At 39.8% G+C, this 25,451-nt stretch overlaps 1 protein-coding gene across 6 annotated transcripts in view; it reads left to right on the top strand.

Annotated features, from left to right (window-relative positions):
* The window catches only part of mrtfab (myocardin related transcription factor Ab), a 56,859-nt gene that overhangs the window by 916 nt on the left and 30,492 nt on the right, over positions 1-25,451 (top strand). For 4 of the 6 annotated variants that reach the window (XM_088070540.1, XM_088070539.1, XM_088070543.1 and 1 more), the window contains exon 3: positions 5,957-6,142. In XM_088070540.1, the coding sequence (XP_087926666.1) occupies positions 5,971-6,142 (172 nt within the window). In that variant the 5' untranslated portion in view covers positions 5,957-5,970. The other 2 variants (XM_088070545.1, XM_088070544.1) reach the window with 2 other exon arrangements.

Here is a 25,451-nt window from a genome sequence, read left to right as displayed (position 1 = left end):
ACCACATTCTCCACCTTGCTGCTGCTAACTCATGATGTGGTAATTGGTTTTCCTGTGTCTGATGGGGAAACAAAGCGTGGCTGTGTCTACTTGTGCAATTGTGATAAATATCTGGAAGGCTAGTGTGGGCGTGTAGACAGGAATTGATGTCTCTCTTAAATGCATATCACCAGAAGTGTACACTGCATGTCTGAACAGCAGCCCTCTGTTGGAAAAGTACAGATGAAGCAACTAATGTCGCAGTGAGCATCCATTTGAAATGGTTGGCTTGATAAACTGTGTAATTTCTTCAGGGGTTGAGAGATTATCGGCATGGCTGATTATTGAAGTCGATATTTGGCATTTTGCAGATTATCTGTATAAATTTCATGACTGCTGACAAAATTAATTAATTAAACAGTGCGAAGAGAGTGTCAGCATGGGAGGAACTTTTACATTGTAAAACCTCAGGGAGCTAATTCTATTTATTTATTTTTTATTTACATTGTTACTTGACTTTATGAAAGATGTTGCTGGGAACTTCAGTTTTATTGTAAATGCATATCGGTTCCAAATATCAGTTATCGGTTTCATTAACTACCAATAAGAGGTATCATATCGGCCCTGAAAAAACAATATCGGTCAACCCCTAAACTTCTTACAGTACTGTGCAAGTCTTCGGCCACTTTAAATGTTGTTATTTTAGCAGAGTTATAATGATTAAACCTATTTTTTTCTCAGTAGTCTCTTTACTAAAAATGCATACAGGAAATATGTATACAGTATTAAAAACGGAAATATTTCAAAATAAATAACTTCACCAGGCTTAAGTTGTATTTAGTGTGACCTCCTTTCCACCTAGAAGGTATAAACTCTCTTGACGCTGACAATAAGAGATTTACAATACTAATCTTTTGATATACAGCAGGTTGCAGTCAAGACATGTCCAAAGCTCAATGTTGATTGTTTGAGCCACTTTTTGTTATGGTTGTAAAATTCCATTTTTCACACTAAATATTGACTTCAGTCTGAACAGGCAATTTATCTTGGACTTTTTTGGTGTTTTAATGCAATGTAGATGTTCTCTATATTTTTTATTAGAGACTGACAAATAGAAATATACATAAACCCATTATAACTTTGCTTGAACAACAACAATCTATGGTGGCCTAAGACTCATGCTCTTTAATATATATCCAGATCATTGTGGAGTCCTGGATTACTGAAGCATCGCTGTGTGCATGTGTGTGATGTGTCGCACTGAGACAGATCACATGATGTGTTGAAGCCACTACAAATGTTATCTTGCCGTCAAATTACTGTTGTTAAGCATGCTTTGTATACTGCGGTAGATGCTAGTGATGCATTTTCAAGTGTTAGTCAAGGTACTTGCTAATTCCTCCTCAGAAGTGTTACCATGCTGCAGCATGCTGAACCTTAAATTCTTGACTGAATGCTGAATTTTAACACCGCCAATGCTGGTATTTATTTTCCTTTCTAAATCTGTTTCCTGGTTTGTTTTTCTCAGTCCGAGTGTAAAGCCTTCCTTTTGCTAGACCTGTTTAACATCTGTAACATGTGATTTCGAGGCTGTAATATGATCAGGCTCAAATGTGCATGCAAAACTCATGTCTGTGTGCTTTGAGGGTTTGCGTCATGTCATGATTGTGCAATTGCAAAGTCTTTGAAGACTTATTATGTAAAGAGGGCGGTGTGAGATTTCTAAGACATTTGTTTTGGTATCACCATCATGTCTTTACAATCTATCAAGATCTCCTTCATCCCATAATTGTGCCACTCTTAAGTCCATAGGACAAAGTGACACCTCTTTTATAACACTTTTCCACCAGATTAGCTTTGTTTCTCTAACCTCTCTTGTGCCCCTTTGTATCATTCTGTGTCCCCTCTCTAAATTTATTTTTTGCAGGTCTGTGATTGCAACACAGGCAGAGCTCTTCATGAGTTCTTTTTGTCGTTTAGTAGCAGATTGTGGCTTGCAGGGTGGATAATTGATTTGTAGATCCTTTCAGAACCAATCCAATCAGATCAGTGGATGAGAGGAGCAGCTTATTGTGAGTGAAGGCAAACTTAGAAAATCTATTTGTGGCAGCACACGTTTTGATTGTGATAGGCTGCAACAAATAAATGAATGTGGTGCTATCTCGTGAACCAGCCCGCGTTTCCACCAGTTTTGCTCGGAACCATTAAATTCAAGGATGTGTCATCAACGGAGGGCATTGGGGGGGGCATAATGCACAACAGAAGTTAATGGTAGCAGCGAATTGCCTGTTTACATTAATTACCTTTACACTACTACGCGTTTTTACCCAAAAAACAAGCATGAACTGATTATTAATGAGACCACTGTACCCTCTTATTTCCGACTTTTCTCACTTAACTTCTCCATTCTCTCTTACTTTGCAATATGACACGCCCTCTGATGTAATCATTGTTCACACTTCAGGTCAAGGAAGACCTGTTTTTTTTTGGTTTCAGCTGATAATCCACTTAGTGGGTCCCAATAAATATTCAGTCTGAATGCTCTGAACGGTTCCAAATGAGGTGCAGAAACTGGAATGGAAGCAGTTCAGTGTTGGCAAAAAGGGGCTATCATTAGCTGGGGAAGAATGGTTTTGGGACTACATCAAGCTCTTATAACCCCTTTTCCACCAAACAAGCTCTGGCTCTTGGACTGGGTCTGTTCAGCACTTTTGGAACCTTGGTTCATATCTAGCGAAACAGCCCGTGTTTTCGCCCTGTTTTAAGCTGAATCATTGTAATTGAGGATGTGTCATCTATGGAAGGTGCGCAGTGCACAACAAAAGTAAACGGTAATGGAAAGATGGCAATTGTCATAACAAGATAAAAACTCATACGTAATAAAAGTATTTGTTTTTATTGAAAAAAACAAATTGAAATGGACCAACTAATAATACCAAAACAAAAATATGGACTAACTGATATTATTTAGAAGATGTAGAATACTATTATATGCAAAATTCCATGGTGTTTTTGTGATTCATATTACAAGTCAAGAAAAACCTGCAATTTTTGTTTCCAGCTGGGAACCAACCTTTTGGCAGAAATGCTCAGAATGGTTCAAAATAAGTTGAGGGAACCAGAACAGAACTGGTGATGGTGGAAAAGGGGTATCAGAGGGCAGCATGTCTTGGTATTATACCTCAGTAGTTGTTGTGTCCCCAATTTTGCATTGAGTGTCAAACAGTGTCATGATGGCATTAGATATCTACTGTTTGAAGTCATAATTTTGCATATTATTCAGGGCAAAATCGTTATGTGACTACTTGTCATTAGACAATGTTTCAAATTTGAAAACTTCTTTTGTTTTCTAACAAAAGCTGCTCTAGCATTTAAAAAAAAAGCTCAAAAGAAACCCTAAGATCGCATTAAAAGTTTTGATCTGACATGCTCAAACTTACAGACATCCTGAGGCCAGCGACATCAAGTATACATTTAGTGTGTCATGTGGTTTGTGTGCCGCTATTCAGACATGTGCACGCTGGCATTTGATTGTGAGAGAGAAGAGTGACATCTCAGACAACACTGCCTCATTGTTTGGAGGCCCGCTGTGCAGTAACGACAGAATCCCCATCAGAACCCCACGGCTTGAAAACACATATTTGCAGAGAGAGCAAGAGAGAGATCAACACACAACCTCACAGCAGGCCCGCCTTTGTAAACAACCATTAGTTACTGGGCTTGCTCAGTCCACAGGAGTGCTTTATAAAGGGAGATAACCAGTTACACCAGACTGGCTCCAGTAAATCAGGAAAATCTGTTCCATAAAAGAGGTGTATATAAATTTGACCTGGGTTACAATAGATACACATCCATCTGGACTGATCTCAGTCAGTTTATGCTTAGCTTCACTTAAAGCTTAACCAGATCGTATTACAAATGTACCTACTGGTCTGAAACATGATGTTAATCCTCATTACTGCTGTGTTTGTCTCAGTGTGCAACACATGTCAAACACAGGGCTGGGAGATGATTCAGAATCAAAGGGTATCACACAACAGTTTGTCTTTCCTCCAAATTAATAACATGCCTTTCTCACAGAACACATTTTGTTATGCAACAACTAGAATAGCGGATAAAATAAATGATGACTGGAAGCCATTTAGCTACTTAAGTTTTAGGGTTCTGAAATGGTGTGTGCTGGCTCGCTGTCCCACTTTCATGGCTTCCAAGGACACTTTGGGACAAAACCATTGTTAATGTTGTTAGTAACACCTGTACTTTTTCTGCTATAACAAGGCAAAATCGTAAACTAAACGAAATAAGTATCAAAACTTAGATTTCATAAATAGTGCCTTTTTTCAGTTACAGGGGAACACAGTTTACTTATTTGAACATTAGTTTATGTATGACTTTGCACACTTTTGTCAGATAGCAATATCAAAAACATCAGTGTCAAGGATGGGCTTTAGCACTCGAGTACTCGATTTGGACGTCAGTATTTGTTCAGCGTATCGTGTAATCACAGATTTTTTTTCCCTTGCCTGAAATAGCCACAGACGACGTTCATCAGTAGTATCAGAGGTCTTTGAAACTTTTCAGTGGTTTCTTGTCTTTATATATCTCTTACTTATTCGGTCACTCTTTCAGACTCAGTGCAGATGTCTTTGGATTGGTGTTTCAGCTGCTTAGGAGGAGAGGGACAGTAATTAGTGATGGCCCGTCATTGTATCTTGCTGGTTAAGTAGCTGAAATTAGCGCGTTTACCTGGGTGTTGTGTTCCCATCAATGCCGATCTGAGCTGGACAGGGTAAAAACCAGTGTCTACTGCAGAGTCATTTGACCCGGGTGTGAATGCCGATTGTATGCATTCCCATTGCATTGAAAAGCCAGATGTTTTTGGTTGTTAGCGGGTGTTTTGTGCAATGGGAATGAGCCTCTAGTGAGAACAGTAAGCCCCATTTCACCTGTCAGCTTTACCTGAATTGCCCTCAATGGGGAAATTTATCCTGCAGCTAGATGCAACACAGAACATGCACAGACACAAACATGCACATCTTTTATAGCTTTCTTCATTAAATTACCCTAGGTCTTTGTTGTTACATGCTTTAAATGTGTGGAAATCACACTGAGGTTAGGAAGTAGAGGGGGGAAAAAAAAACTTCATGGTCAGAGTTGTGCCTTTTTAGAGCAGCGGCCACAGCAACAGTTGTAAAAGCTCAAACATGCAAATTCTTCCCTGTTGGCTGATTTAATCTCCTCGCCTGCTGCCCTGTAGAGAGGAAAACACAGACAGAGAGGAAAAGAGACGGGCTCAGAGTCCTCTGAGTAACTTTTTGACTTGTTGTAGCCCGTGAAAGTGCCCCAAGAACTACTTTTATTTCACAATTCTGTTGATTACGCATCAAACGGAACATAGATGGAGCAAGGGCCTCAGAGATTTTGCGTCAAGGGTATATTTGCTAAACCATACCACATTTCACACTGGAAAGTACAGTATACCTCTAATCTGACTCGTGTGGTGGTGCCACACTGCTCAAGCTTGCGGTAAAACTTATGGCATATTTTCCAGGTTCCATCTATGTATTTCATTCCTAAGAGCTGCAAAATGGCTAGAAAGACACAACAAGAAATACAACATGAAAATGCAAAAAAAAACGTGAGGCTGTGATGATGACCTGATGTTTGCTATTTTGCATCAAAGACAAACATTTGCCTGCAAGCTTATGTGCTCAACAGCGAGATCATAAGCTGCTTACCTGTCAGATAATAAAATGCTGCATCAGTGCTGAAGTTTTTGTAAGTCTCTGTGCGCTGATGTTTAAAATCAGATATTTGGATTAAACCAAACAGCATGCGGTGGATTTTATATTTCTTGTGGAAGATTCGGTGCACCATTGGATCAACAGTTCCAGTTTGTTCTTGATGTCTTATCAATACACGGGGCATTTTTTGGATGAGTCATTAAACTATTATTAATGTCCTATTTCTGCTACAGGTCTCTCCATCACCATGGCAACGCTACACCCACAGAGAGGGGAGGAGCCAGGTCCCGGTAGCATGGAAGTCACCAGGAAGCCAGGCTTGGCCCCGAGCCCTCAGAGCGAGGCAGTGACCAATGAGCTTCAGGAGCTGTCTCTTCAGCCAGGACCCACCCCGCGGCCTCTGCAGGAGAGGAAGAATGGTGAGACTGCAGTGCATGTACACTTTCTGTTTGTTCATCACCCGCACTTTAATCCCACATGTTGATAGTCCTCATCCTGGCTCAATTTGTGCAGCAGAATCTTCACATCTCATCTGTCAAGCTCCGAGATGACCAAACAAATAGTGCACACATTGCAAATAAATTGCTGCTGTTTACACGGGTTGGTTTGTATTTACTACCCAGCGTGTTTTAAACTGCTGTACAGTGTTTTGGCCTCAGGAAATACTCATCAATAAAATAAGATATTTTTTATACCTCCATGCTGGATGTGGCAGGAGGCAATATGTTTTGGGATTTTCCGTCTGTACATCCATCCGATGCTTGTGAACGCGATATCGCAAGAGAATGAATATCTTCAAATTTGACACAAAGTCCCACTTGGACTCAACGACAAATTAACTGGTTAGAATTTGGTGGTCAAAGGGCAAGGTCACTTTTACCCCATATGTCACTTTATAGTATCGCAATAGATCAAAAACACTTAAAGTGAACTTTTCCAAATTTGGCCCAAATGTCCACTTGGACTCAATGATGAACTGATTAGATTTTGGTGGTAAAAGGTTCACAGACATGGATGTAAACTGTAACTGCAACTTGACTGGCATGCAGGGTCTTACAATTGTGAAGTGGTATTTCTAGGCAGATTTAATGTTGTAATTACATACATGAATGTACAGGAAACACTGCCATCACTCTGCAGACATATAGGCCAACATGCTTGCTTCCAGCTCAAGTGAATATTTTGGCATAGTACTTGTCATGCTTTATAGAGGCGGCGTATATCCAACATAAATTCCTCTGAGTTAAAAAGTGTGCACGGGGAACATGTTACATAAGTGGACACCAAGTAGAAAGTGTAAAAAACACTTAATCTGAGAAGCAGAAGTTAAATGTCATGTGACTGTATGTCTTGTTAGTCAGTGGAGAGCCTACCTCTCTGCAGAGGGTGTTTTTAAAAAGAGAGACATGGAGATTTAAGTGCTTGGGTGAAAATGTGTGTGTCTGTGTGTGTGTGTGTGTGTCTGTGTGTCTGTGTGTCTGTGTCCTGACAGAGGGAGTGAAGAAGCTGCTGTGCGTAATTGGCTTGCTCCTCTGGTATGACCTCTTGTTACAGTAGATTAGACTGTGCTGCACGTTTGCTGTGTGGATTTAAGAGTCTGTCGGCCTTTTTTTGTGTCTAGAGATAGCTTAGGGCTTCGAGCACCTGGCTCTCTCTGCAGCAGCTTCCTTTGGTTTGAATCATGGTGGAAAAGTTGCTGCATTTCTGTAATTGGTGCATTTAGGTTCATACAGCCAAATTAAAAGTGAATCAGAGTATATAAATGAAAGTTACTGGACAGAGTTAATATATCTAACATTGGTGACAGGGGTTTCAATAAATCTACTTCAGGCCTTTTTAAGTTAAGCATAATAAGAAGTGATCACTGAATATGGGCATATATAGCTGAATTAACGTTTTGGTCCCCGGATTTGGTGCAGTGTAAATACTCTTGCTTTTTACGCTACTCTTTGCAGATGCGGACGTGCAGGCAGTGGCACAGAGGGAGTAAGACAGATGGCACTGTAAGGTGAAGAGGTGGTGAATTTTTAGCTCACAGCAAGTTAAAGGATATAGTCTCTGGCTTTTGTTGATATCTAGTGTCGGTAAAAATGTTTCGCATTTGCAATCCGTCGTTAGCGCCATTAGCTTGTTTACTTATGATTGAATGCCGCTGTTACACAGAACGTACTGCTGAGCCTATCCAGACTTTAAATGTTTGTATGATAAAACAAAAGGAATTGTCGAATATTGGTACTGAACAACCAAATATGCTTCACTTTGCATAACTCAGTCTTCTACAGCCCTACCAAATGATGTCTTTCTCACCTGCCAAGTTCTACTAAACTGATGGGAATACAAGCCAAGTCAAGCTATATAAGCCAAAGCTATTGGAAGCACATTAATACAGTTGTGCTAGTTAATGTCATCAGTGAAACCATGTGCCCAAATGTTTCTGCCACCAACTCGGACAAAGTCTGTCTGTTAAGCACAGATTTCAGAGCACTGATCAGACTTGGAAGCGTGTAACTGTTTCCTAAAACACACCTTGCATTGTCAGAAGAGTCAGCCACATTGGTCATTGTTCCTAACTGGGCGTTGGCCAAACAGTTTTGTGGAGGCACAGTATGTTGAGCTGCTGTTGATTTGTCAGGAGCAGAAGGCAAGGTTGGACTTGTAAATGATTTACCATTTTTAGGGGGGGTCCAACATTGGCAGAGAAAAACACACAGTAAAAATCCAGAAGAGAAGAAGTTGAGGAACAGTATAGCTAGCTATAACCGTAGACTACAATACAAGTGCTAAACACATTAGAAAGTTTCTTTATGTTACACAAACAATATATTTAAAGCAATGTTTACATCATGTCAGAAATGTTTAAGAATGGTCCTGTGACTGCTTGTCACAGGACCGTGTTTACCTCACAGAAACACACAGAGGCACAGACTCTCTCACACAGCCTAAGGCCACCACTCCCAAATTTAAACAACCCCAACTCTTGTTGGCCTCTTCCTTACACTTCTTCATTCTGCTAGCCAGAAGCAGACATGTTGCTGCAGGCACTCCTGCTGGTAACCGTACATGAAGATGCTTTAAATGTATGTGCATGCATTATTGGCAGTGAAACAGAATGGAATGCCCGCATAGTACAGCTTATCGAAGCTTTATCTCTGACACCGGGTTATGCAATCTGTTTATTGCACAAGGTTCCTTCCTCAGTCACGGACATGCGCCGGGAGATTTATTGTTAAACACTTGCTTGTGCGCGCATGTGTGTTTACATATGGAGAGAGGTGACATGTTTTCAGGATGAGGATCAGAGCCAGATGTTTAGGTCCATACGCACACACAGAAAGAGGGAGAAAGGCTGACACAGCAGAGAATGGCCTTAAAGGCTGTTAACATTTCCCGTCATGTCTTTGCATCACAAACTTGCCTCTCTGACTTGATCCTCAGCAAACCACAACAGTCACGCTATGTTAATGTGACTGAGATCATTCAAAGTTTGAGGCGAGTGGGCCGCAGAAGAAGAAGGAGGAAAGGGAGGAAGAGAGGAGGGGGAGGTCATGTCTGTAATGGCAGTATTGCATAACTTCTCCAAGAGGGAACAGAAGGAAAGCGAGGGAAAATGGAAAGTAGGGGGAGTGTTTCTTGTGCTTGAGGAGGTGAGGCTTGGCACCGGCTTTTTTTTGTTCTTCATTTTTTATTTCCAAACTGAATGAGAGTGGAGAAGTTTTTATTCAGAGTGCCTGGGTGCAGAAGTGAAACAAAGGTGTTGCTCAGAAACCTTTGGGTGGACCTTACTGTTATCCAAGGAGCAAACGAAGGGGCAGACCTGCACACGCCCTCTGTGCTGCTGGGGCGTGCGCACACTTGTAGGCAGACAATCCAGAGGAAGGGAATGTAAGGGGCACTGCTACCTGTGGAGTACAAGCTGCCGGTGAGAGGTGTTGAATGTGGCTTTTTTTGTGTCTGGACTTCTCTTAAAGCCTACGCCGCTGTTTTTTTTCTTCTCCTCACTTTTGTTCACTGTGCTTTTGTCGGGAGTATGAATCGGTAATCTTGCCAGGAGGGTGAGGCTTCCTTCAGCATGGTGCAGAGGGATATGACTCTCACATCAGGTACAGTACCTTTGAGGACGCTGTCTTGCTCTCATGTCTTTGAAAAGTGATGATAATGACTGAAAGTAACCTGTAGAGTGTAGCTTGAGGCTGAGCTTTGTTTACAACAGTGTGGTGTGAGTGCTTTCATGTGTCAGTAAATGTTAGTTAAGTGTTTGTATGAGAATGGCTGCATTGCACTGAGAGCGGCACAAATTTAACTACTTTAAAGGGAAAGTCATGATTAAATTGGTGTTTTAGGGGGCACTTATCCATAGTCAGTGCGTTACGTACAGTAGATGTCAGTCAGCACGCCCCCAGTTTGGAGAAGCAGGCAGAAGTTTGGCAAAGAAATAAATATACTGATGTGGAGGGGTCAGCAACAAAACATATTTTAGCCACCTGACATCTACTGTATATAAAACACTGAATATGAATAAGAACCTTATATAATCCCACTTCAAAAAATTTGAAGTATCCCTTTAAACATTCTTTGTCCTATAAACATGTACAACCATCATCAGCCAAACATTATATAATCAATAATCTTGGGAACTTATTGCCTCAAAAAAGGAAAGTAAATCTAACTATAGATCTAAATAATGTTTACTTTACATGTAATTGTGAAGTTTACTCAAAATTTTGCTGTATTTATTTAGTTCTGTGAAGTTGTTGCAACCTAAAAACTACAAATGGAATCACCTTGTTCTGTGTAAGTGTTAGCAACTTCAGTAAACCAAGTATTTATCCAATAATGAAGTAAGGAGATCTGCAAGTTCTGTTTTATTAACATATTTTTAAAAAATCATACAAGATTAACCAGTTTTTAACTAGCAGAATACAGATATACAGCACAGTAAACTTGGTATACTGAAGTTGCTAAAATGTAGAAAGATTTATTTTTTTATTGATTGATTACAACAACTTCACAAATTAATTAAATATAACTAAATTTTACTTAGCAATTAGATATAAAGTATACTTCAATTAAGATTAATAGATATATTCACTTCAATTTTTAAGTCAGTTTCCTAGATTATTTTAAGGAAAATAGAAAAAAAGTAAGAATAAAGTAGTGTTGTAGTATATAAAAGTAAAATCAGCTGATTGGTATTTACAGTGTAGGGTTGTAATAATCTTTTTGATTTTTATTGGGAGATTGCATACTGAGGTGTTTATTGTAACTGCAGGTACAACTTCTGTTAAAAGAAGAAAAAATGAGTGAAATGTCAAGATGTTACCAGCTAATGATGTTGTTCCAGTTCACTGTAAAAGTAGTTCCATCATGAGTCAGAGTTGACGGGAAATTGGCCACCAAGCATGTAGTTTGTAAATGCAGTTTTTAGGGTTTTACCTCAAGAGCGTCCCCAGAACAAAAGGGAACAGGCGGGGCAGTGAGACTGGCAGGTTTGCAGGGAACACCCTGGAGCCAAACTGGACAGATGAGTATGTTGACGGGGTCAAAAGGTGTTGTTGATGAATTTTCTCCAAAAAGTCACCTCCCTCCTTTCCTGCAAAGCAGCTGCCAACTGTCCAGTCAAGTCACTGCTGCTCCCTGAGGACTGACTGCAGGCCAGGGGCCAGAATCCAGACAGGGCTGCAGAGTTTGGGGGTTAGCCGAGGGAACAGAGAACACAGCTCACTGATGGAGACAGGAGCTGGGAGAGGAGGGGAAGTAGGTTAGAGGCGTCACTGCGCCTGATTCAAGTGGAAATGACCCGCTCCGCTCAGTCAGAACAGATTGTTCCAGATCATGACACGGTCTTCGGCTACTACTACAGAGACAAGAGAGTGGATTGTAAATGATAAATGTAAGCAGACAGTGTTTTCTGAGTGCCAGCAGTGTCCCCAGGAAGCCAAGGCAGTGAATTTTAATCACTTGCGGCTCGAGCAGGTTTTAATTCAAACCAAACACCCCAGCAGCTGATTTCACTGATTATTGCACCTACTGTACAACCAGAGAGCGAGCAATCAAAGTGTGTGTGTGGCTTGAATTGAAAAGCTACATACTCATGTGGTTGCAAAGAGTTAAAATTAGCCAGTCCAGATTATAAATATAAGATCCTGATTTGGGATGCACGATAACATCAGCAAGTCATCAGTTTATTCGGATAATGGCTTTAAAGTGAAATATCAGAATCAGCCAACATGCTGCTTTCTGCTGACATGACAAGCCACTATTAGCATTACTTTTTTTATTGACAAAGATCATATGTAAAAATCATCAACCCTAAGTTGAAGTGTTTTTCTTTTTTTGCACAATGAATGAATATTACATATACTGAAAAACACTGAATGTTATGTCTCCATTAACTGGTGACCCATCGCAATATAGTATGCATAATGTGATATTAATTCCACCACAGAAGATACTTAATGGTCACTAAGATTAGGTAGGGAAACAAGATGATATATAGATGTCTGCATTGTTTCTCGGCCAAATGAGTTGTAATATATCAGCATATTGCATATTGGATATTGGATGCATATTGGATAATAAATCCAATATGCATCCCTAAGAGACAGGGATTCAGATTATGTGGCTGATTGTTAGGGGTGAGGACTGATTGAGAATTTGGGATTTGGCTGACTGCAACATGCAGACTTGTAAACATAAAGCGATGAAGATCACGTCCCTCTGCACCCCCACCCTTGCATAATAGCAATAGATTGGCCATAACTTAGACTACGATGTTGTGTCATTAGTGCAGGAGCCGGAAATGATCTGCTTGTAATCGGAAATGAGAATATGAAAGTATCTGAACTTAAAGGCAGAATTTGCTTCTTGGTAGTTGTAAGATACAATAGCAGATATGTACAGCCTGGTCGAGGCTAGCTTAGCTCAGCAGTGATTCAGGGAGGCTGATGGTGCTGTTATGTAACAGACTGGGAGGCTGCCAGCAGCAGAGGCCCAACAGCACTCTGTCAGGCTGAGAGTAGGAGGGAAGAGAGAATGAGAGAGAGAGAGACTGATAGATGGCAAGAAAGAGGAGGAAGAGGCATGGAGAGTAGAGAATGAAGAAATGTAAAATGAGAGGAGAGAGTATTGAAAGATTAGAGCATTAAAAAAGTACCGTAGGACATGAAAAAGGAAGGAAAGGGGTGTTTCAATCTAATCCAAACACAGCAGCTGCAGCAAACACAATCCAGCTGCATGTCTGCTCGCCACTCTGCCAGTGACTCTGTAATGGCATTAGATAATCTCTATATTCCCAAGACAATCAAAATATAACTTGTTGTAGTGAGAGCAGTATGTTTTTTGAACCATGGTAACTCTAGTTAAAGGGATAGTTTGGATTTTTTTAAAGTGGGGTTTTCTCAGTGGAGCTGGCTTCGAAGAGAGCGATATAACGGCTTCATTTTCTGATTGGAAAGTACTGTCATACATTAGGGTACAGCAGTGAAAATATCAACAATATAGCACACACTTAAACTGATACTGACCTTTTTAGGTGGCAAAATTACATTTTGTTCCTCTACTAGCAGTATGTTGCTTAGCTTCCATGTCAACTCCAGCCTGCTTCTCCAAACTGGGGGTGTGCCGACTGACATTCACCATGTGTAATATACTGACTATGATTAAGTATACCATACATCTCACTTCAAAAAAATCTGAACTATCCCTTTAACCCTTTGAAACCCAAGCAAATTGATCTGATTTCTTTCAAAAAACATGGTAAGAAGGCAATGAACAATGAAAGAAAGGAAATGACCTGGCAGAAGTGCATAAAAAATATAACCATTATGTAACATAAATAATTCTGATAAATTTTAAATATTGTTTTTCTCTTGCATTTTTCTCTTTTCCATTGACATGTTTCCCTAATTTTTAAAAAAAAATAATATTCAATCGAGAAATTTCTTCCAATTTTTGGGACATTTCTTACTAAGTTTCTAATAACTTTTTTCCCTATTTTTTTTTCAAATAAATCACACCAATCTGATCAGGGTTCAAAGATTTAAATACTTGTGAAAGACATCTGAACAGCACTAGAAAAGTGTTGTCCCAGTTTCTGTATTGGATCACCCAAACGTGCAGCACACATCTCAGCTTTCCATTAACATTACGAAACAGGCTGAATCTAAACAGCAGGAGAAAAAATGTTGTCGTTTTCAGTCAATGTAAACAACTTTCAGTCGAATGAACACACATATTTATGCAACTGAGGCAACTTTTGAGAGAGGCTTAAATCTTCAACGTGTCCTGCACTCCACACAAACACACACACACCCACAGACTATGCATGACTCATCAGCACACACAGACACTTCACAGCTCATGTCACTGCTGAGACCTGGACATGCACTCACAGGCTTTTTGTAGCCGTAGCCTTATTTTCACAGTGTGTCCTGACAGCACGGTATTCCAACAAGCACTAACACACTTTGCATCTTTGATTTGCGATCCTGTAAATTCCTGTTAGATAATGATAAGTGAGAGAGAGAGTGTAACCAAAGCAGGCTCGCTCAGATCTGTAGCCTGAAGCTAAAGAAAAGCGCCTTATCAGCTCCGTAGGTCTGCTCGTAGCAACAAGAACACGGTGCCTGCACCACCCACAGGTACAAGCCCACTCATGTAGCTCAGTGATCTTTAAAGACACACAGACACACACATATCTTATAAGAGACTTACCACATGAAACATGGAGCAGCTGAGCATGCAGACACACATTTTACCACACTTGCATCCACAGATATCACATTTCTAGCTCTGTAAACAACTGCACACAAATTTTTCTAAATGCATGTTGTGGTGGGCGGCTCCATCACAGCTGCATCACACACTCACATTTTCACATTTATAATCGGCACTGTGGGTAGCAGAACTTAAAATTCATGCAGCATCTTGCACAGACGACATGCTACAACATGATGTACTGTTTCAAAATCACAGCAGTTTTCTATCATTACATTGTACGTGGTGCTACAGCTTGTTTTTTAATGGAAAAGTACTGGACTTACCACATTTTTACCTTTAATAAGGGGTAATTTTGTTGCACAACAGTGTTTCTAACATAATTTGATTCTGTGTGTAGCGGTAGCTGATGACAGGTGGTGGGGTTTTTGTTTTGTTTTTTGTTTTTTTGTTTTTTTTGTGTGTGTCCCTTTTTTATTATTCTGTGTCCCCCTCTGACATTTTTGGGTGCCTATAAATGTGGAACTTACTCATTATTGGTTATTGTATTCATTCATCGTCATTAGTTCTTTTTTCTCTCAGCAGCAGTTTGCAGAGTTTCAGTTTCGGGCTGAATAACCGATCAGTCATTCTGGTCAGAGTTGATCAAATCAATAGATGAGAGGAGCTGCTGATGCAAAACTATTAGAACCAGTGCAAATACAATTAATTTAAGTTTTAGTGCGTCTGATGTTCTGCTGCTCCGTCTGTACCCAGAGTACACCCTGTGCTCCCAGAGTGTGGTGCAATCAATAACAGAACAGTGCATATTTTCCAACAGCACTCCTAATGAACAATGTGTGTGAAACCCTGCACAAAAACTCTCCTCCACTTTTAAAACCAATGTAACTCAGCATTATCCACTACAAACCCTGTCCTTTTAAAATATGAGACTTAGGGGTTTAGAGGTGTAGTCATGCACACACACACACACACACACACACACACACACACACTTGCACAAACCACACACACAGAAGACATGTATCCTCTAGTTGGTTTATTTTGTGCCTTGTCTCCAACTCAACATGCTCTTGTGTTTCTGAATAATAGAACAGCCATTAAGCCTGTGACTCACCTGCTTACACCAAGTAAGGCACACTTAACATTTGCTGGTGACTGTAGCAGAGGTCACTGGGAGCTCATTGTGCTGTCGTAGTGACTCAGATGCCAATAAGGATATTCAGTGTTGATGTCAGCATGAGGTGGAAGCACTGCGGTGCTATAGCTTCTCAAGACGTATGTTATTTGGACCACATGTCAAGGATTCATTCATATATCATGATTTGAAGGTCAAGAGTAAAACTGACTAGAACCTATAATTTTGACAAATGTGAATCTTTCTAGCCCACAATCAGGAAACTTTGACAGCAGGAGTTAACATCTACCCTGTCATTAGAGATTCCAGGGAAAACTCAGAGTCGGCTCTTGTCTCATCAGTTTGTCACTCTAGAAACATGGCCATCAGTATATGCCCACTGTCAGAGCAGACTAAAGAACACAGCTGCCTGTGCCTCCATGACATGCTCATGGTCATTAGGGATTCATCATAGTCTCTTAATACCTTCTCGTTCTCATGTTCACATTCTCTTTCCAACATGTTTTGAATGCGTCTTTGTTTTTAGCATCAGTAATGTGGTAGCTAAGTGAAACTAGCCAACTTTCATGTGTTGTGTTTTTAATTTGGCTACTGTTGGGACAGGTAATCAGTCAGATGCAAAGTAAAACAAAGAGCATTGACTTATAATGGTTTAATTGATTTCATTCCCTTAGTGCTTGTATTTTTTTGCCAATAGGAAATAAAGAAAAATTCCCACATATAAAATTACCTCTGCAATGCCTTGGTATTGTTTTATCGAGATATTTCTTGGTACATTAACACATGGACACATATATACAGTATGGTTAAAACAAGGTGAATAAAGTGAAATCTTCGTATGTCTTCTGTGGGTGTTTTACAGGAATGTGGATCTTTCAGATCAATTTGAAGAGTGGTTTGCATGTTCTACATATCTTTAAGTGTTTCGTGCAGTGTGAGACTTGTACTGGTCTGGTCTTGGTGGTGACTTGGTCTCAACCCCTCAAAGTCCTGGTCTTGACGCGGTCTCGCCCTGCCTTGGTATTGGTCTTGGTCTGGTTTCAACTCCCTCAAAAATCTTTGGCTTGTCTCGGTCTCAATACTCTCTGTTCTTGGCCTGGACTTACCCTGCCTTGGTCTTGGTCTTGACTTGGTCTCAACCTCTAAAAGTCCTGGTCTTGACTTGGTCTCGTCCTGCCTTGATATTGGTCTTGGTCTGGTTTCAACCACTTAAAAATCTGTGGCTTGTCTTGATTTTCTCTGGTCTTGGCCTAGACTTGGTCTCACCCTGCCTTGGCCATAGTCTTGACTCGGTCACAACCCCTCAAAGTCTTAGGCTTGTCTCGGTCTTGATAAACTCAGGTCTTGGCCATGACTTGGTCTCTGTTTAGGTGATCTTGACAACAAAGCACTCCGAGTCTTGTTGGTGGATGTGTGCAGCCCCTTAAAGTGCTAATTGTGAGTACTTCTTTTTTTTCTTTCTATGACATTTTGTCTCCCATACACGTCATTTTAGCGTTAGCATCTCACTTAAACACCTGCATAAAATAGAAACCTGTGTCCCCATTAAAGGTTTGTGTCTAATAAAAACCCTGTCATTTTGGTCGCCGGAGCAAATTAACAGGCAGGCTTTTATTAGATGTTATATACAGAAAGAGAAAGAGGAGAGGAGGGGAAGGCAGGAAGAAGAGGCCTATACAACCCAAAAGAGCAACCTGAAGGAAAAACACTTTCAAGAACACACACACACAGTATCAGAGAGACTCATATCCAGACAATAAATCTTCTCTGTTCACATGCTGTACGCATATTTTTTCTGTTTTTTTTCTCCATTGTGGTAATTGGCTTTCTTTGCTCCCAGTCTGCCTGAGAGTCTGTTGTTGGAGCACTGAAATGGAAACGGGTTGTAAAGGAGAAAAGAAGTTTCCTCTGCAAGTGGGGCAGGAGGTTAGGGGGTTCGTCATAATAAAAATGATTTTCAGATGTTGGAGTTATGTAACTGTCTGTTAGAAAGCCGTCATCACTGGACAGGGAACACCCCTCCCCGGCTCTGGTTCTCTGTTTTTCTTCTCTCTGTTCCTCTCTGAAAATCTCCTCTGCTGACCTCCCCTCCTCCTGCTCCTCCTCCATCCCTACATCAGTCCTTTCTGCTTTACAGAAAGGACTTAGGTTTATGTCACCAGATGCTAACAGCTGCCAGCTGGACTGTGCCTCTTTTTTTACTCAACAGTTGTGCTCTTATAGGCAAGTCTCCCTCCTTCAACAGTATACAATCAGACCATAGTTGGACTGTTTTTTATTAACAAGGTGTGACACAGTGACGGGTGCTGCTGCCAACTGGTCAATGGCTACTCAACAAAGAACCTTTGACCATGTAGAAAGCACTCTGTTTCTTTGCTCAGTATCCTTTTTTTCTGTACTATAACAAAGTTTACCAGTGTTTTATCTGGATGTGCACGTATGCTGAAGGCTCCGTTGTTACTGATGTGTTTTTAAAAACCTTATAATTTGTGAATTTCCCCGTTAATATGACTTTGCATTGGTACAGCTGTGGAGCAGCTCTGCAGAAATAGGTTGTTCACCTGTCCCATTTTTGTGAATGCAGTATCTCAGGAATAAAGTGAGGGAATGTCTTCAAAATTTGGCACAAACGTCCACTTGGAATCGGTGATGAACTGATTAGATTTCGGTTGCCAAAGGCCAAGGTCACTGTGGCCTTGCATCCATCTTGTTCTCATTAACACAATATCTCAAGAAAGCCTTGAGGGAAGTTCCTCATATTTGGCTCAAACATGAACTTGGAGTCAAGAACGAACTTATTAGATTCCGGTGGTTGAAGGTCAAAGGTGGCTCTATCAACACAGCTCTAAAAATAGGTCCACTATTAGTGTGAGCGGTCAGACATTCATATAGGAATACATGCTGTTGCAAAGTGATGTGCAGAGGACAAAAACATCTTGCAGGCAGGGAGTTAAGCTGAGAAATCCAGGCAGACTTTTATTGCCAGTCTCTAACAAAAAAAAACAACAACAAAAAAACAACAAAGAAAACTTAACAATACTCTTTAGCTCCCATTACTCAGCTTAGAGCGAATCTGGTGCTGCTCTTCTGAAACCAGTCCAGTCTCACTCCCAGTGCTCTCACATATATAGCATAGGAGCCCGCCTTGCCAGTTCAAACTGACCTATCAGTTTAGCACAGCAGGAAAGAGGGTTGACAAGATTATCCACAAATACAGATTATCTTTCTTAGCTTGCTCATACAACAATACTCAGTTTTTCTGTACAATGAGGGATTATTATGGGTGTTACAGGTAAAATGACTTTGCATTTTACCTCCAACTTAAGTGATAGATACTCTTGTAAAGACTTCAGCTTGTTTACAACCTATCTGATTGTGCTTATTGCCACACTGAACCTTTTTTTTTGCAAACTACTGTGGTGAGTACCATGTTGTCATAGCTGTTAGAACTGATAAGATAGGACCTTTAAACTATAGTTTTTATTTAATAAAAATCTAAATCTCTAGACCCTGGGCCTCTAAAAAGTATTCAGTATTCGAGTACTGAATAATCAAGTACTCCTTCCAATTTGTTTTTGCACTCTTGCATTGTGCAATTTCCCCACCATTCATTTTCCCTACACATACTACAACTCTTTCCTTCTTTTTCTTTGAAGCAGCAGGATATGGTAGGTCATTCTTTGTTAGCTGTGACAGCTTAAAAGAGAATAAAACACTCCCCTTATAAACCAAACTGAAGTGCAGCATCGGGTCAGCTAGGGATTATACTTCCAATATCCCAGAATTACTTGTACAATTGCTTCATCTGCAAACAAATGTGGAATTGGCTTACGAGCTCCTGGCGGTGAGTTTACCTCTTCTAGTACAAGCACAGTGAGTATGGTACAGAAAGTGAGTTAAGTGCAGGCTCACTGTAGCACCATTTACATTCAGATTTTGTAGCAGATTCCACCTTCTCTCTTTATAATTACACACATGGCTGCCATGTTTCAGTCAGTGTGAGTGCCTTGGTTCAGATATCAACAACTAGATTCCTCAGGCTGTGTCTCTGTGCAGTTCAGTGGAATCAACACTGAGAAATCCTGGGCCTGATGTCAGTGTTGAGTCAGAGCCAAATGCAAACAGTGCTGGTAAATTCCACATCAGAGCCGATGGGGGTGGGACCAGGAAGTAAAGGAAAAAACACCTTCTGTTTTCCCTGCTGGAATGTTAATGGCTGGTCTGACCTGTGGTAGACTGGTGCATGGTCGGGGTGGTTTTCCCAGGAAGCTAGGTTTTGTTTGGTGTGTGCTTTAACTATCTTTCATGTTGGTAAACTTGGTTGTTACTTGATGGTCCAAAAACCAGGAAAATACAAATACAAGCAAATTATGCCAAACTCTATGTATCAATGCTAAAATGAGCACCATGACTTCATAAACCAGGCATAGTCTTTAGTTAAAAGTTTTCTCGTTTAGATAAGGAAATATCTCATCAAAGAGCAAGTACAAGGATCCATTTCTAAATATATTTCTGTAATTTACATTGTGACCATAGGCAATGGGTTAATGCACCTATTTCAGTTTTACTTTTGTGACATGGAGGGGAAAGTGAGGGATAAAAAGAATTCCTAAAATCTGGAAATATCTTTGTATAATTCTTAATTGGATTGTCTTTGTTTGAGTACAGTTAAATATCTTTTTGGCGTTATTCCAAATGACCTCCTAATTCTCTTCATCAATAGTCACTAACAGCTCCTTTTCCCATACGCCTTTAAACCTTTGTGCATTAGTAGGACACATATCCTTCATTACATAATTAAGCAAACTAAGAGACACTTTTTACTGGTCATTGAGACAGCATTTTCTCAATAACTGATATCTCAGGGTGATCTATAAGAGCCATACTTATAGAAGTATAATGCCTTAGGAAATTATAAAAAAAATATTTTGGGAGCTAATATTTCTCATGAATCATCCAAATGACTATTTGTCAGTAATTTAATAAAGGACACACGTGTTACTGTACCAGCACCATTCTGCCTCAGCCCTGCATAAACAGGACGTAAAGAGGAGAAATAGATTGAGATCTTACTTAAACTGGATAGTGACAACACAATGCATGTTTTTAATTTTCCGTTATCTATGCTAAGGGAAGGAAGTATGACAAATGCCATGGAGGCGGCAAGAGATAATCGGACATTCACTGAAGTCCAATATTGACCTGGATTGACTTTCAGAACAAGTTATGACTTCATTTCAGTTCAGTCAAACAGTTTATTCCTGAGAATTTTCCCTCTGGGCATATCTTGTGGTTCTGCTGAATAAGGCTTGCCTGGTCTTGTATGTTAGTGATGGATGGGGGAGGTTTATGGAAACTACTAATTGTTATGGGCAGGTTAATGGAATGTGGTGGGGTAATTGTAATGGGCAGGTCCTGCTGAAGGACACTCTGTGCCAAGAGGATCATGATGTTCCACAACCAAAAATATTTAGGCTGGAGTCACTTCAGCCCCTAAACTTCAGCAATTTCTGAAGATGAGATAAAGCATTGTTTGCGGGTCGTGCTGTATTTTTACAGGTGGGGCTGATGTTTTTCAGATGCTGATTCAAGTAGTGGAGAAAATGTAATGATGTACTGCCCTGTACACAGTTAAACTAAGAGTCAGGTCTTTTTCTAATAGTTGTAGTCTTTCCATTATTTCCTAAATTATTTTTGTACTTTGCTAATTGAGCAAATGACACGTGGAGCCAGTGCAGACACATTTGGACCTAAACTCAGTGATGGTTTCTCTTGTAACTCTACTGTCTTGTCTTCAGCTTTTCATCTAGGACTAGGGTAGATAGCATGTTTCAGTTCCTTTTTTTTTTGCATTTTTATTTGCCTGATGCCTGTATAAATAGAATTGGACTTTAATAGGTTTCTTCTAAAAAAAACAGTAAAAGGAAAGAATCAAACATGGTACCAAAATTCAGCTTGATTAGATGCCATTTTTACAAGAAAAAAAAACAGTGTTTTAGTTGTTTATGCCCCCAGTGGTCCAGGTTATAATGACCGACTGGAAGCTGTGGGGGAGTTTTCCTTTCATTTACACATCCACAGGAAGTCTTTGAGTCACTATTTTCTGCAAGACCTTCACACTGTAGTTATATCCTGCCTGCTAGTCCAAAAAGCAGTGTTTTCTTTTTGTTTAATTCCAAGAAATGTTTTTCAGTGACGGATAAAGAAAGACTCCGATAAGGATGTCCAAGGCCAAATGGCCTCGCTGGAATGTTCCCGCAGCCAGAGCTATGATGGCTGATTTCTCTTACTAAAGGTCAACATCACCGACCAGTTTAATGGTTGTGACTAGAATACTGTACACAAAGAGCATGCAAAAAACATCATAAAGTAGTGGTATATATTTTAAACATTGGCAACCGTCCTGGGAGTCAGGCCTGTTGTACTTAATACTTCAAATGTTTTGTGCCGTTTTTAGCCATGCTAGCAGCTCCAGGAATAGCAATGTTGATCAGTTGGGTCACCATTTTGATTCAGGCTGAAATACTTAAACACTGTTTAAGTGATTTGCCATGAAAGCCAAGATGATGAATACATGCGCTAAGCATTTTGCTCAGAGCTCTCTGCATCTGCATGCAGCCTCAAAGAGCTTCTAGAATGGCTGTAGGCTCTTAAACTGTGTTTCTACCAACAACTTTCGGTGCAGTAACTTTAGAACCAAAAGTAACCCATACAAAGATATATCTAGACCTTGGATCTGTTAAGCATTTCCACCATAGGCATTACTTTTAAATGTAGGTTAGGTTGTTGTCACTCACTACTCTGTCCAGCTTTGCTGTACTTCCTTTACACTAGTGATGCGCCTCATCTATCAACCACAGAACTGTGTTGCATGCCAACATTTTCAGAACAAAAAAGAGCAGGCTTTAGTGAGAGTCTGTCTTCAAAAGTAGCCAAATTTGTGCATTTAGCAGTGGTGTAGCTTTGCCAGAGAGCACCAGAACAACACTTCGCCACGTTTATTTCTCTAAGTAAGGAAACTGAATAATCGCAGTTCACATCATCTGAAATTTAGAAACATTTTTTTGAATGCTTAAAGATCCAATCATCACTAAAGCGTATGTCATCCTAGAGACAGTAAACAAGTGTAATGGTCAGAGTTGTCATTTTGAAATTTAAGATGCATTGGTGAATGTATGTAGTCAAGTAATGCACTGAGTAACCTGTTGGGAATTATTCCACCTTAAAAGATGCTGGTAGCTGCCAACAGTAGCCTTTGAATAGCAGGCTGAATTAAACTACATTTTTTTCAGTCTGTAGCTGCTATGTAAAACTTGCTGCTACATATATAAACATTGGTTCCATAACCTTCAAAATCAGTCACAACTCGCCCCAGATGCTCTCTGTTGACCAGTCAATGGATTGCAGTGTTTTCAGCTGCACCTTTAAAGTATCGGATCACTGTGTTAGGTACCCCACCAGAGGCGTCACAAAAAGTAAAGTAAGTATGGAACGGTTCTATTGTTACCATCCACAATTTAATACAATTAAAATGTAAAAATAACCATTCTAATGTATACCAAACTGAACCTGAAGACTGCTTGACGGACACGAGGCTAAGCTACATCCATAGTTACTAGTTGTTTTGTACCGCATCTCTGCTTGATACTAATTCAGCTGTATGTAAGTCATGGGAAAAAGGATAACTCTACCTCCCACACAGTGTGACCACCAAACCCTAAAACCATAAAAACTCTGCTCTGCAAACTGCTCCTTTTACCCTTTTGGTCAAGGTGACAATGACAATAATCAAACAGAATTTATATGTTACTGTTAAGCTGTAAATTATCGTCCTATCGTTATGTTTATTGTGCCATCAGAATCGCCTTGTGTTTTGTTATGTCCTAAACACGGATTGAAAACCAGAGTTGAAAAACGCAAGAAAGTGAAAATGAGAACGTTTTTAGGATTTTGTGCCATGAAGATGAAAATAAGCTGACATGTTTGGCTTGCTGTGTGTCAGTCAATGATGTGTGTGTCGCTGAGATTGGCTCAACCCACGTGGCGACATCCTAATCCCTGTGTGTGTGTTATCATCTCTGTGTTTCCTGCCCAGACTGTGAATCATAGCAGCAGGTGGACTTTTAATCACACACTCATAACAGACAGTTATTGTGGGTCCCAGTCACCGTTTGTTCAAGGTGTCGTCGTCTGTGTTCTCAGGTGCAACATGGTCGTGTGTGTGTCACCTGTGTGACAGAGGTGCGCTGTACTGGTCTGCCACGATGTCACAGGGTTTCCCACAGAATTAGAGTATATGTGTTGGGGTAGTTGCAAACTTTTTACAAAATATCTTTATCATTCTGTGTGCCCTGTATAAATCAGACGCTTTTGCGGATCTGTGAATGCAGCGCAAGCACAACTCATCATGAGTTTTTTCTTCTCTCAACAGGAATCATAATATTCCAAGATTAAACTCTGACGTTTAAATTTACAACTTTATTCTCAAAATCCAAATTTTCCTTTTCTTTAACATGGCCCGCACTTTCGTAGTATTTAAGTTGTAGAAGTGGGAAAATTAATGAAACTAAATAATACATACTTGAACTATATTCATATATATATATATATATATATATAATTTTTTTTTCCTTCAAATTTAGCTATTGTAACATTGGCCTTAAGATTAATTTTGAATCGCATGAAAATGTCTTTAAAAGCCTTAAAATTCACTTATGTCAAGCTTTAGGGAACTCTGATAAATATTCCAACAGTGCTCCTAATGAGCAGTCATGTTCCAAAAACATAAAATTAATTCGTGGCAGCTAATGATTTAATTGTGGCAGTTAGCCACAAATAAATGAATGTGTGGGAAACCCTGTATGACACGGTGCGCTGAGTTTTCATATTTGATATTTATACTCAGGCTGTGCTGTATGTAAAGTGAAATGAAAGGTATGAGAGCAATATATCTCCCTTTGCCTCATGAAACATTGATTCAGTCTAGGCGAAATGCATCTTAAAAGTTTGTGTATTTGCAGGCGGTGATGTGTGTGCCTCAGAGTAACATTACCCTGCGAGTGCACAGGTGATACCAAGCTGAATATAGCCCCCTGATGGCCAGCTGCCCTTGCTATTTAAAACAGTGGGGGGGGGTTGCGGCCAGGGACGGGGTTTACCATCAGCATTCTGTGGGAGCCACAGGCAGTTTGGTGGTGGGACCAAAAAAATCTGAGTTATGGCAGGATTAGGATGCATCGGCTTTGATTCTGTGGTCCAGTAAGACTCCAAAAATATTTCAGAGTCCCTGTCAGAGTGAGACACCTTTCCTCAAGGGCAGAGTCTTCAAAAAACCATTTCAGAATTGCAGTGGTGATTTGGTATCAATCAATTAGTCTGAAAGTCAGTGTGACTCATCTCAATATCAGGTTTACTGGAGAATCTTTTACAAAGGTCGATAATTTCAGATTAGGTCATCACTGACAGCAGTTACTGGATCTTGTCCAGTAAACATTGTTCATAGATTAACCCTTTAAAACCTGGGTAAGTTATTTTGATTTCTTTTTAGAAATGTGGAAAGAAGGCAATGAGCAGCTTAAGAAGATTTGAACTCAAAATTAACGATAAATTAATAAAGAGTGCAAGAAAATGACCTGAATATAAACAAGTATAAGTATTTTGAAGACAAACTACAAGAAAAAAAAGAAATTACCTTAAATAAATAATAAAAATGCCTAAAAATATTTTTCTTTTAAAATCTGTGAAATATATTTTTAGATACTATATATAACCATGACAATTGTAAATATATTTCACTGGAAATATTTCCTATGATTTAAAAAAAAAATAAAAATAAAGATATATATATATATATATATATATATATATATATATAT

Source organism: Plectropomus leopardus, chromosome 19 (assembly GCF_026936395.1).
Source record: "Plectropomus leopardus strain MGB_pleo_1.0 chromosome 19, ASM2693639v1, whole genome shotgun sequence".
NCBI classification, from domain to species: Eukaryota; Metazoa; Chordata; class Actinopteri; order Perciformes; family Serranidae; genus Plectropomus; species Plectropomus leopardus.
The sequence above is the reverse complement of the archived record's forward strand: the minus strand, read 5'-3'. Positions and strand labels throughout refer to the sequence as shown.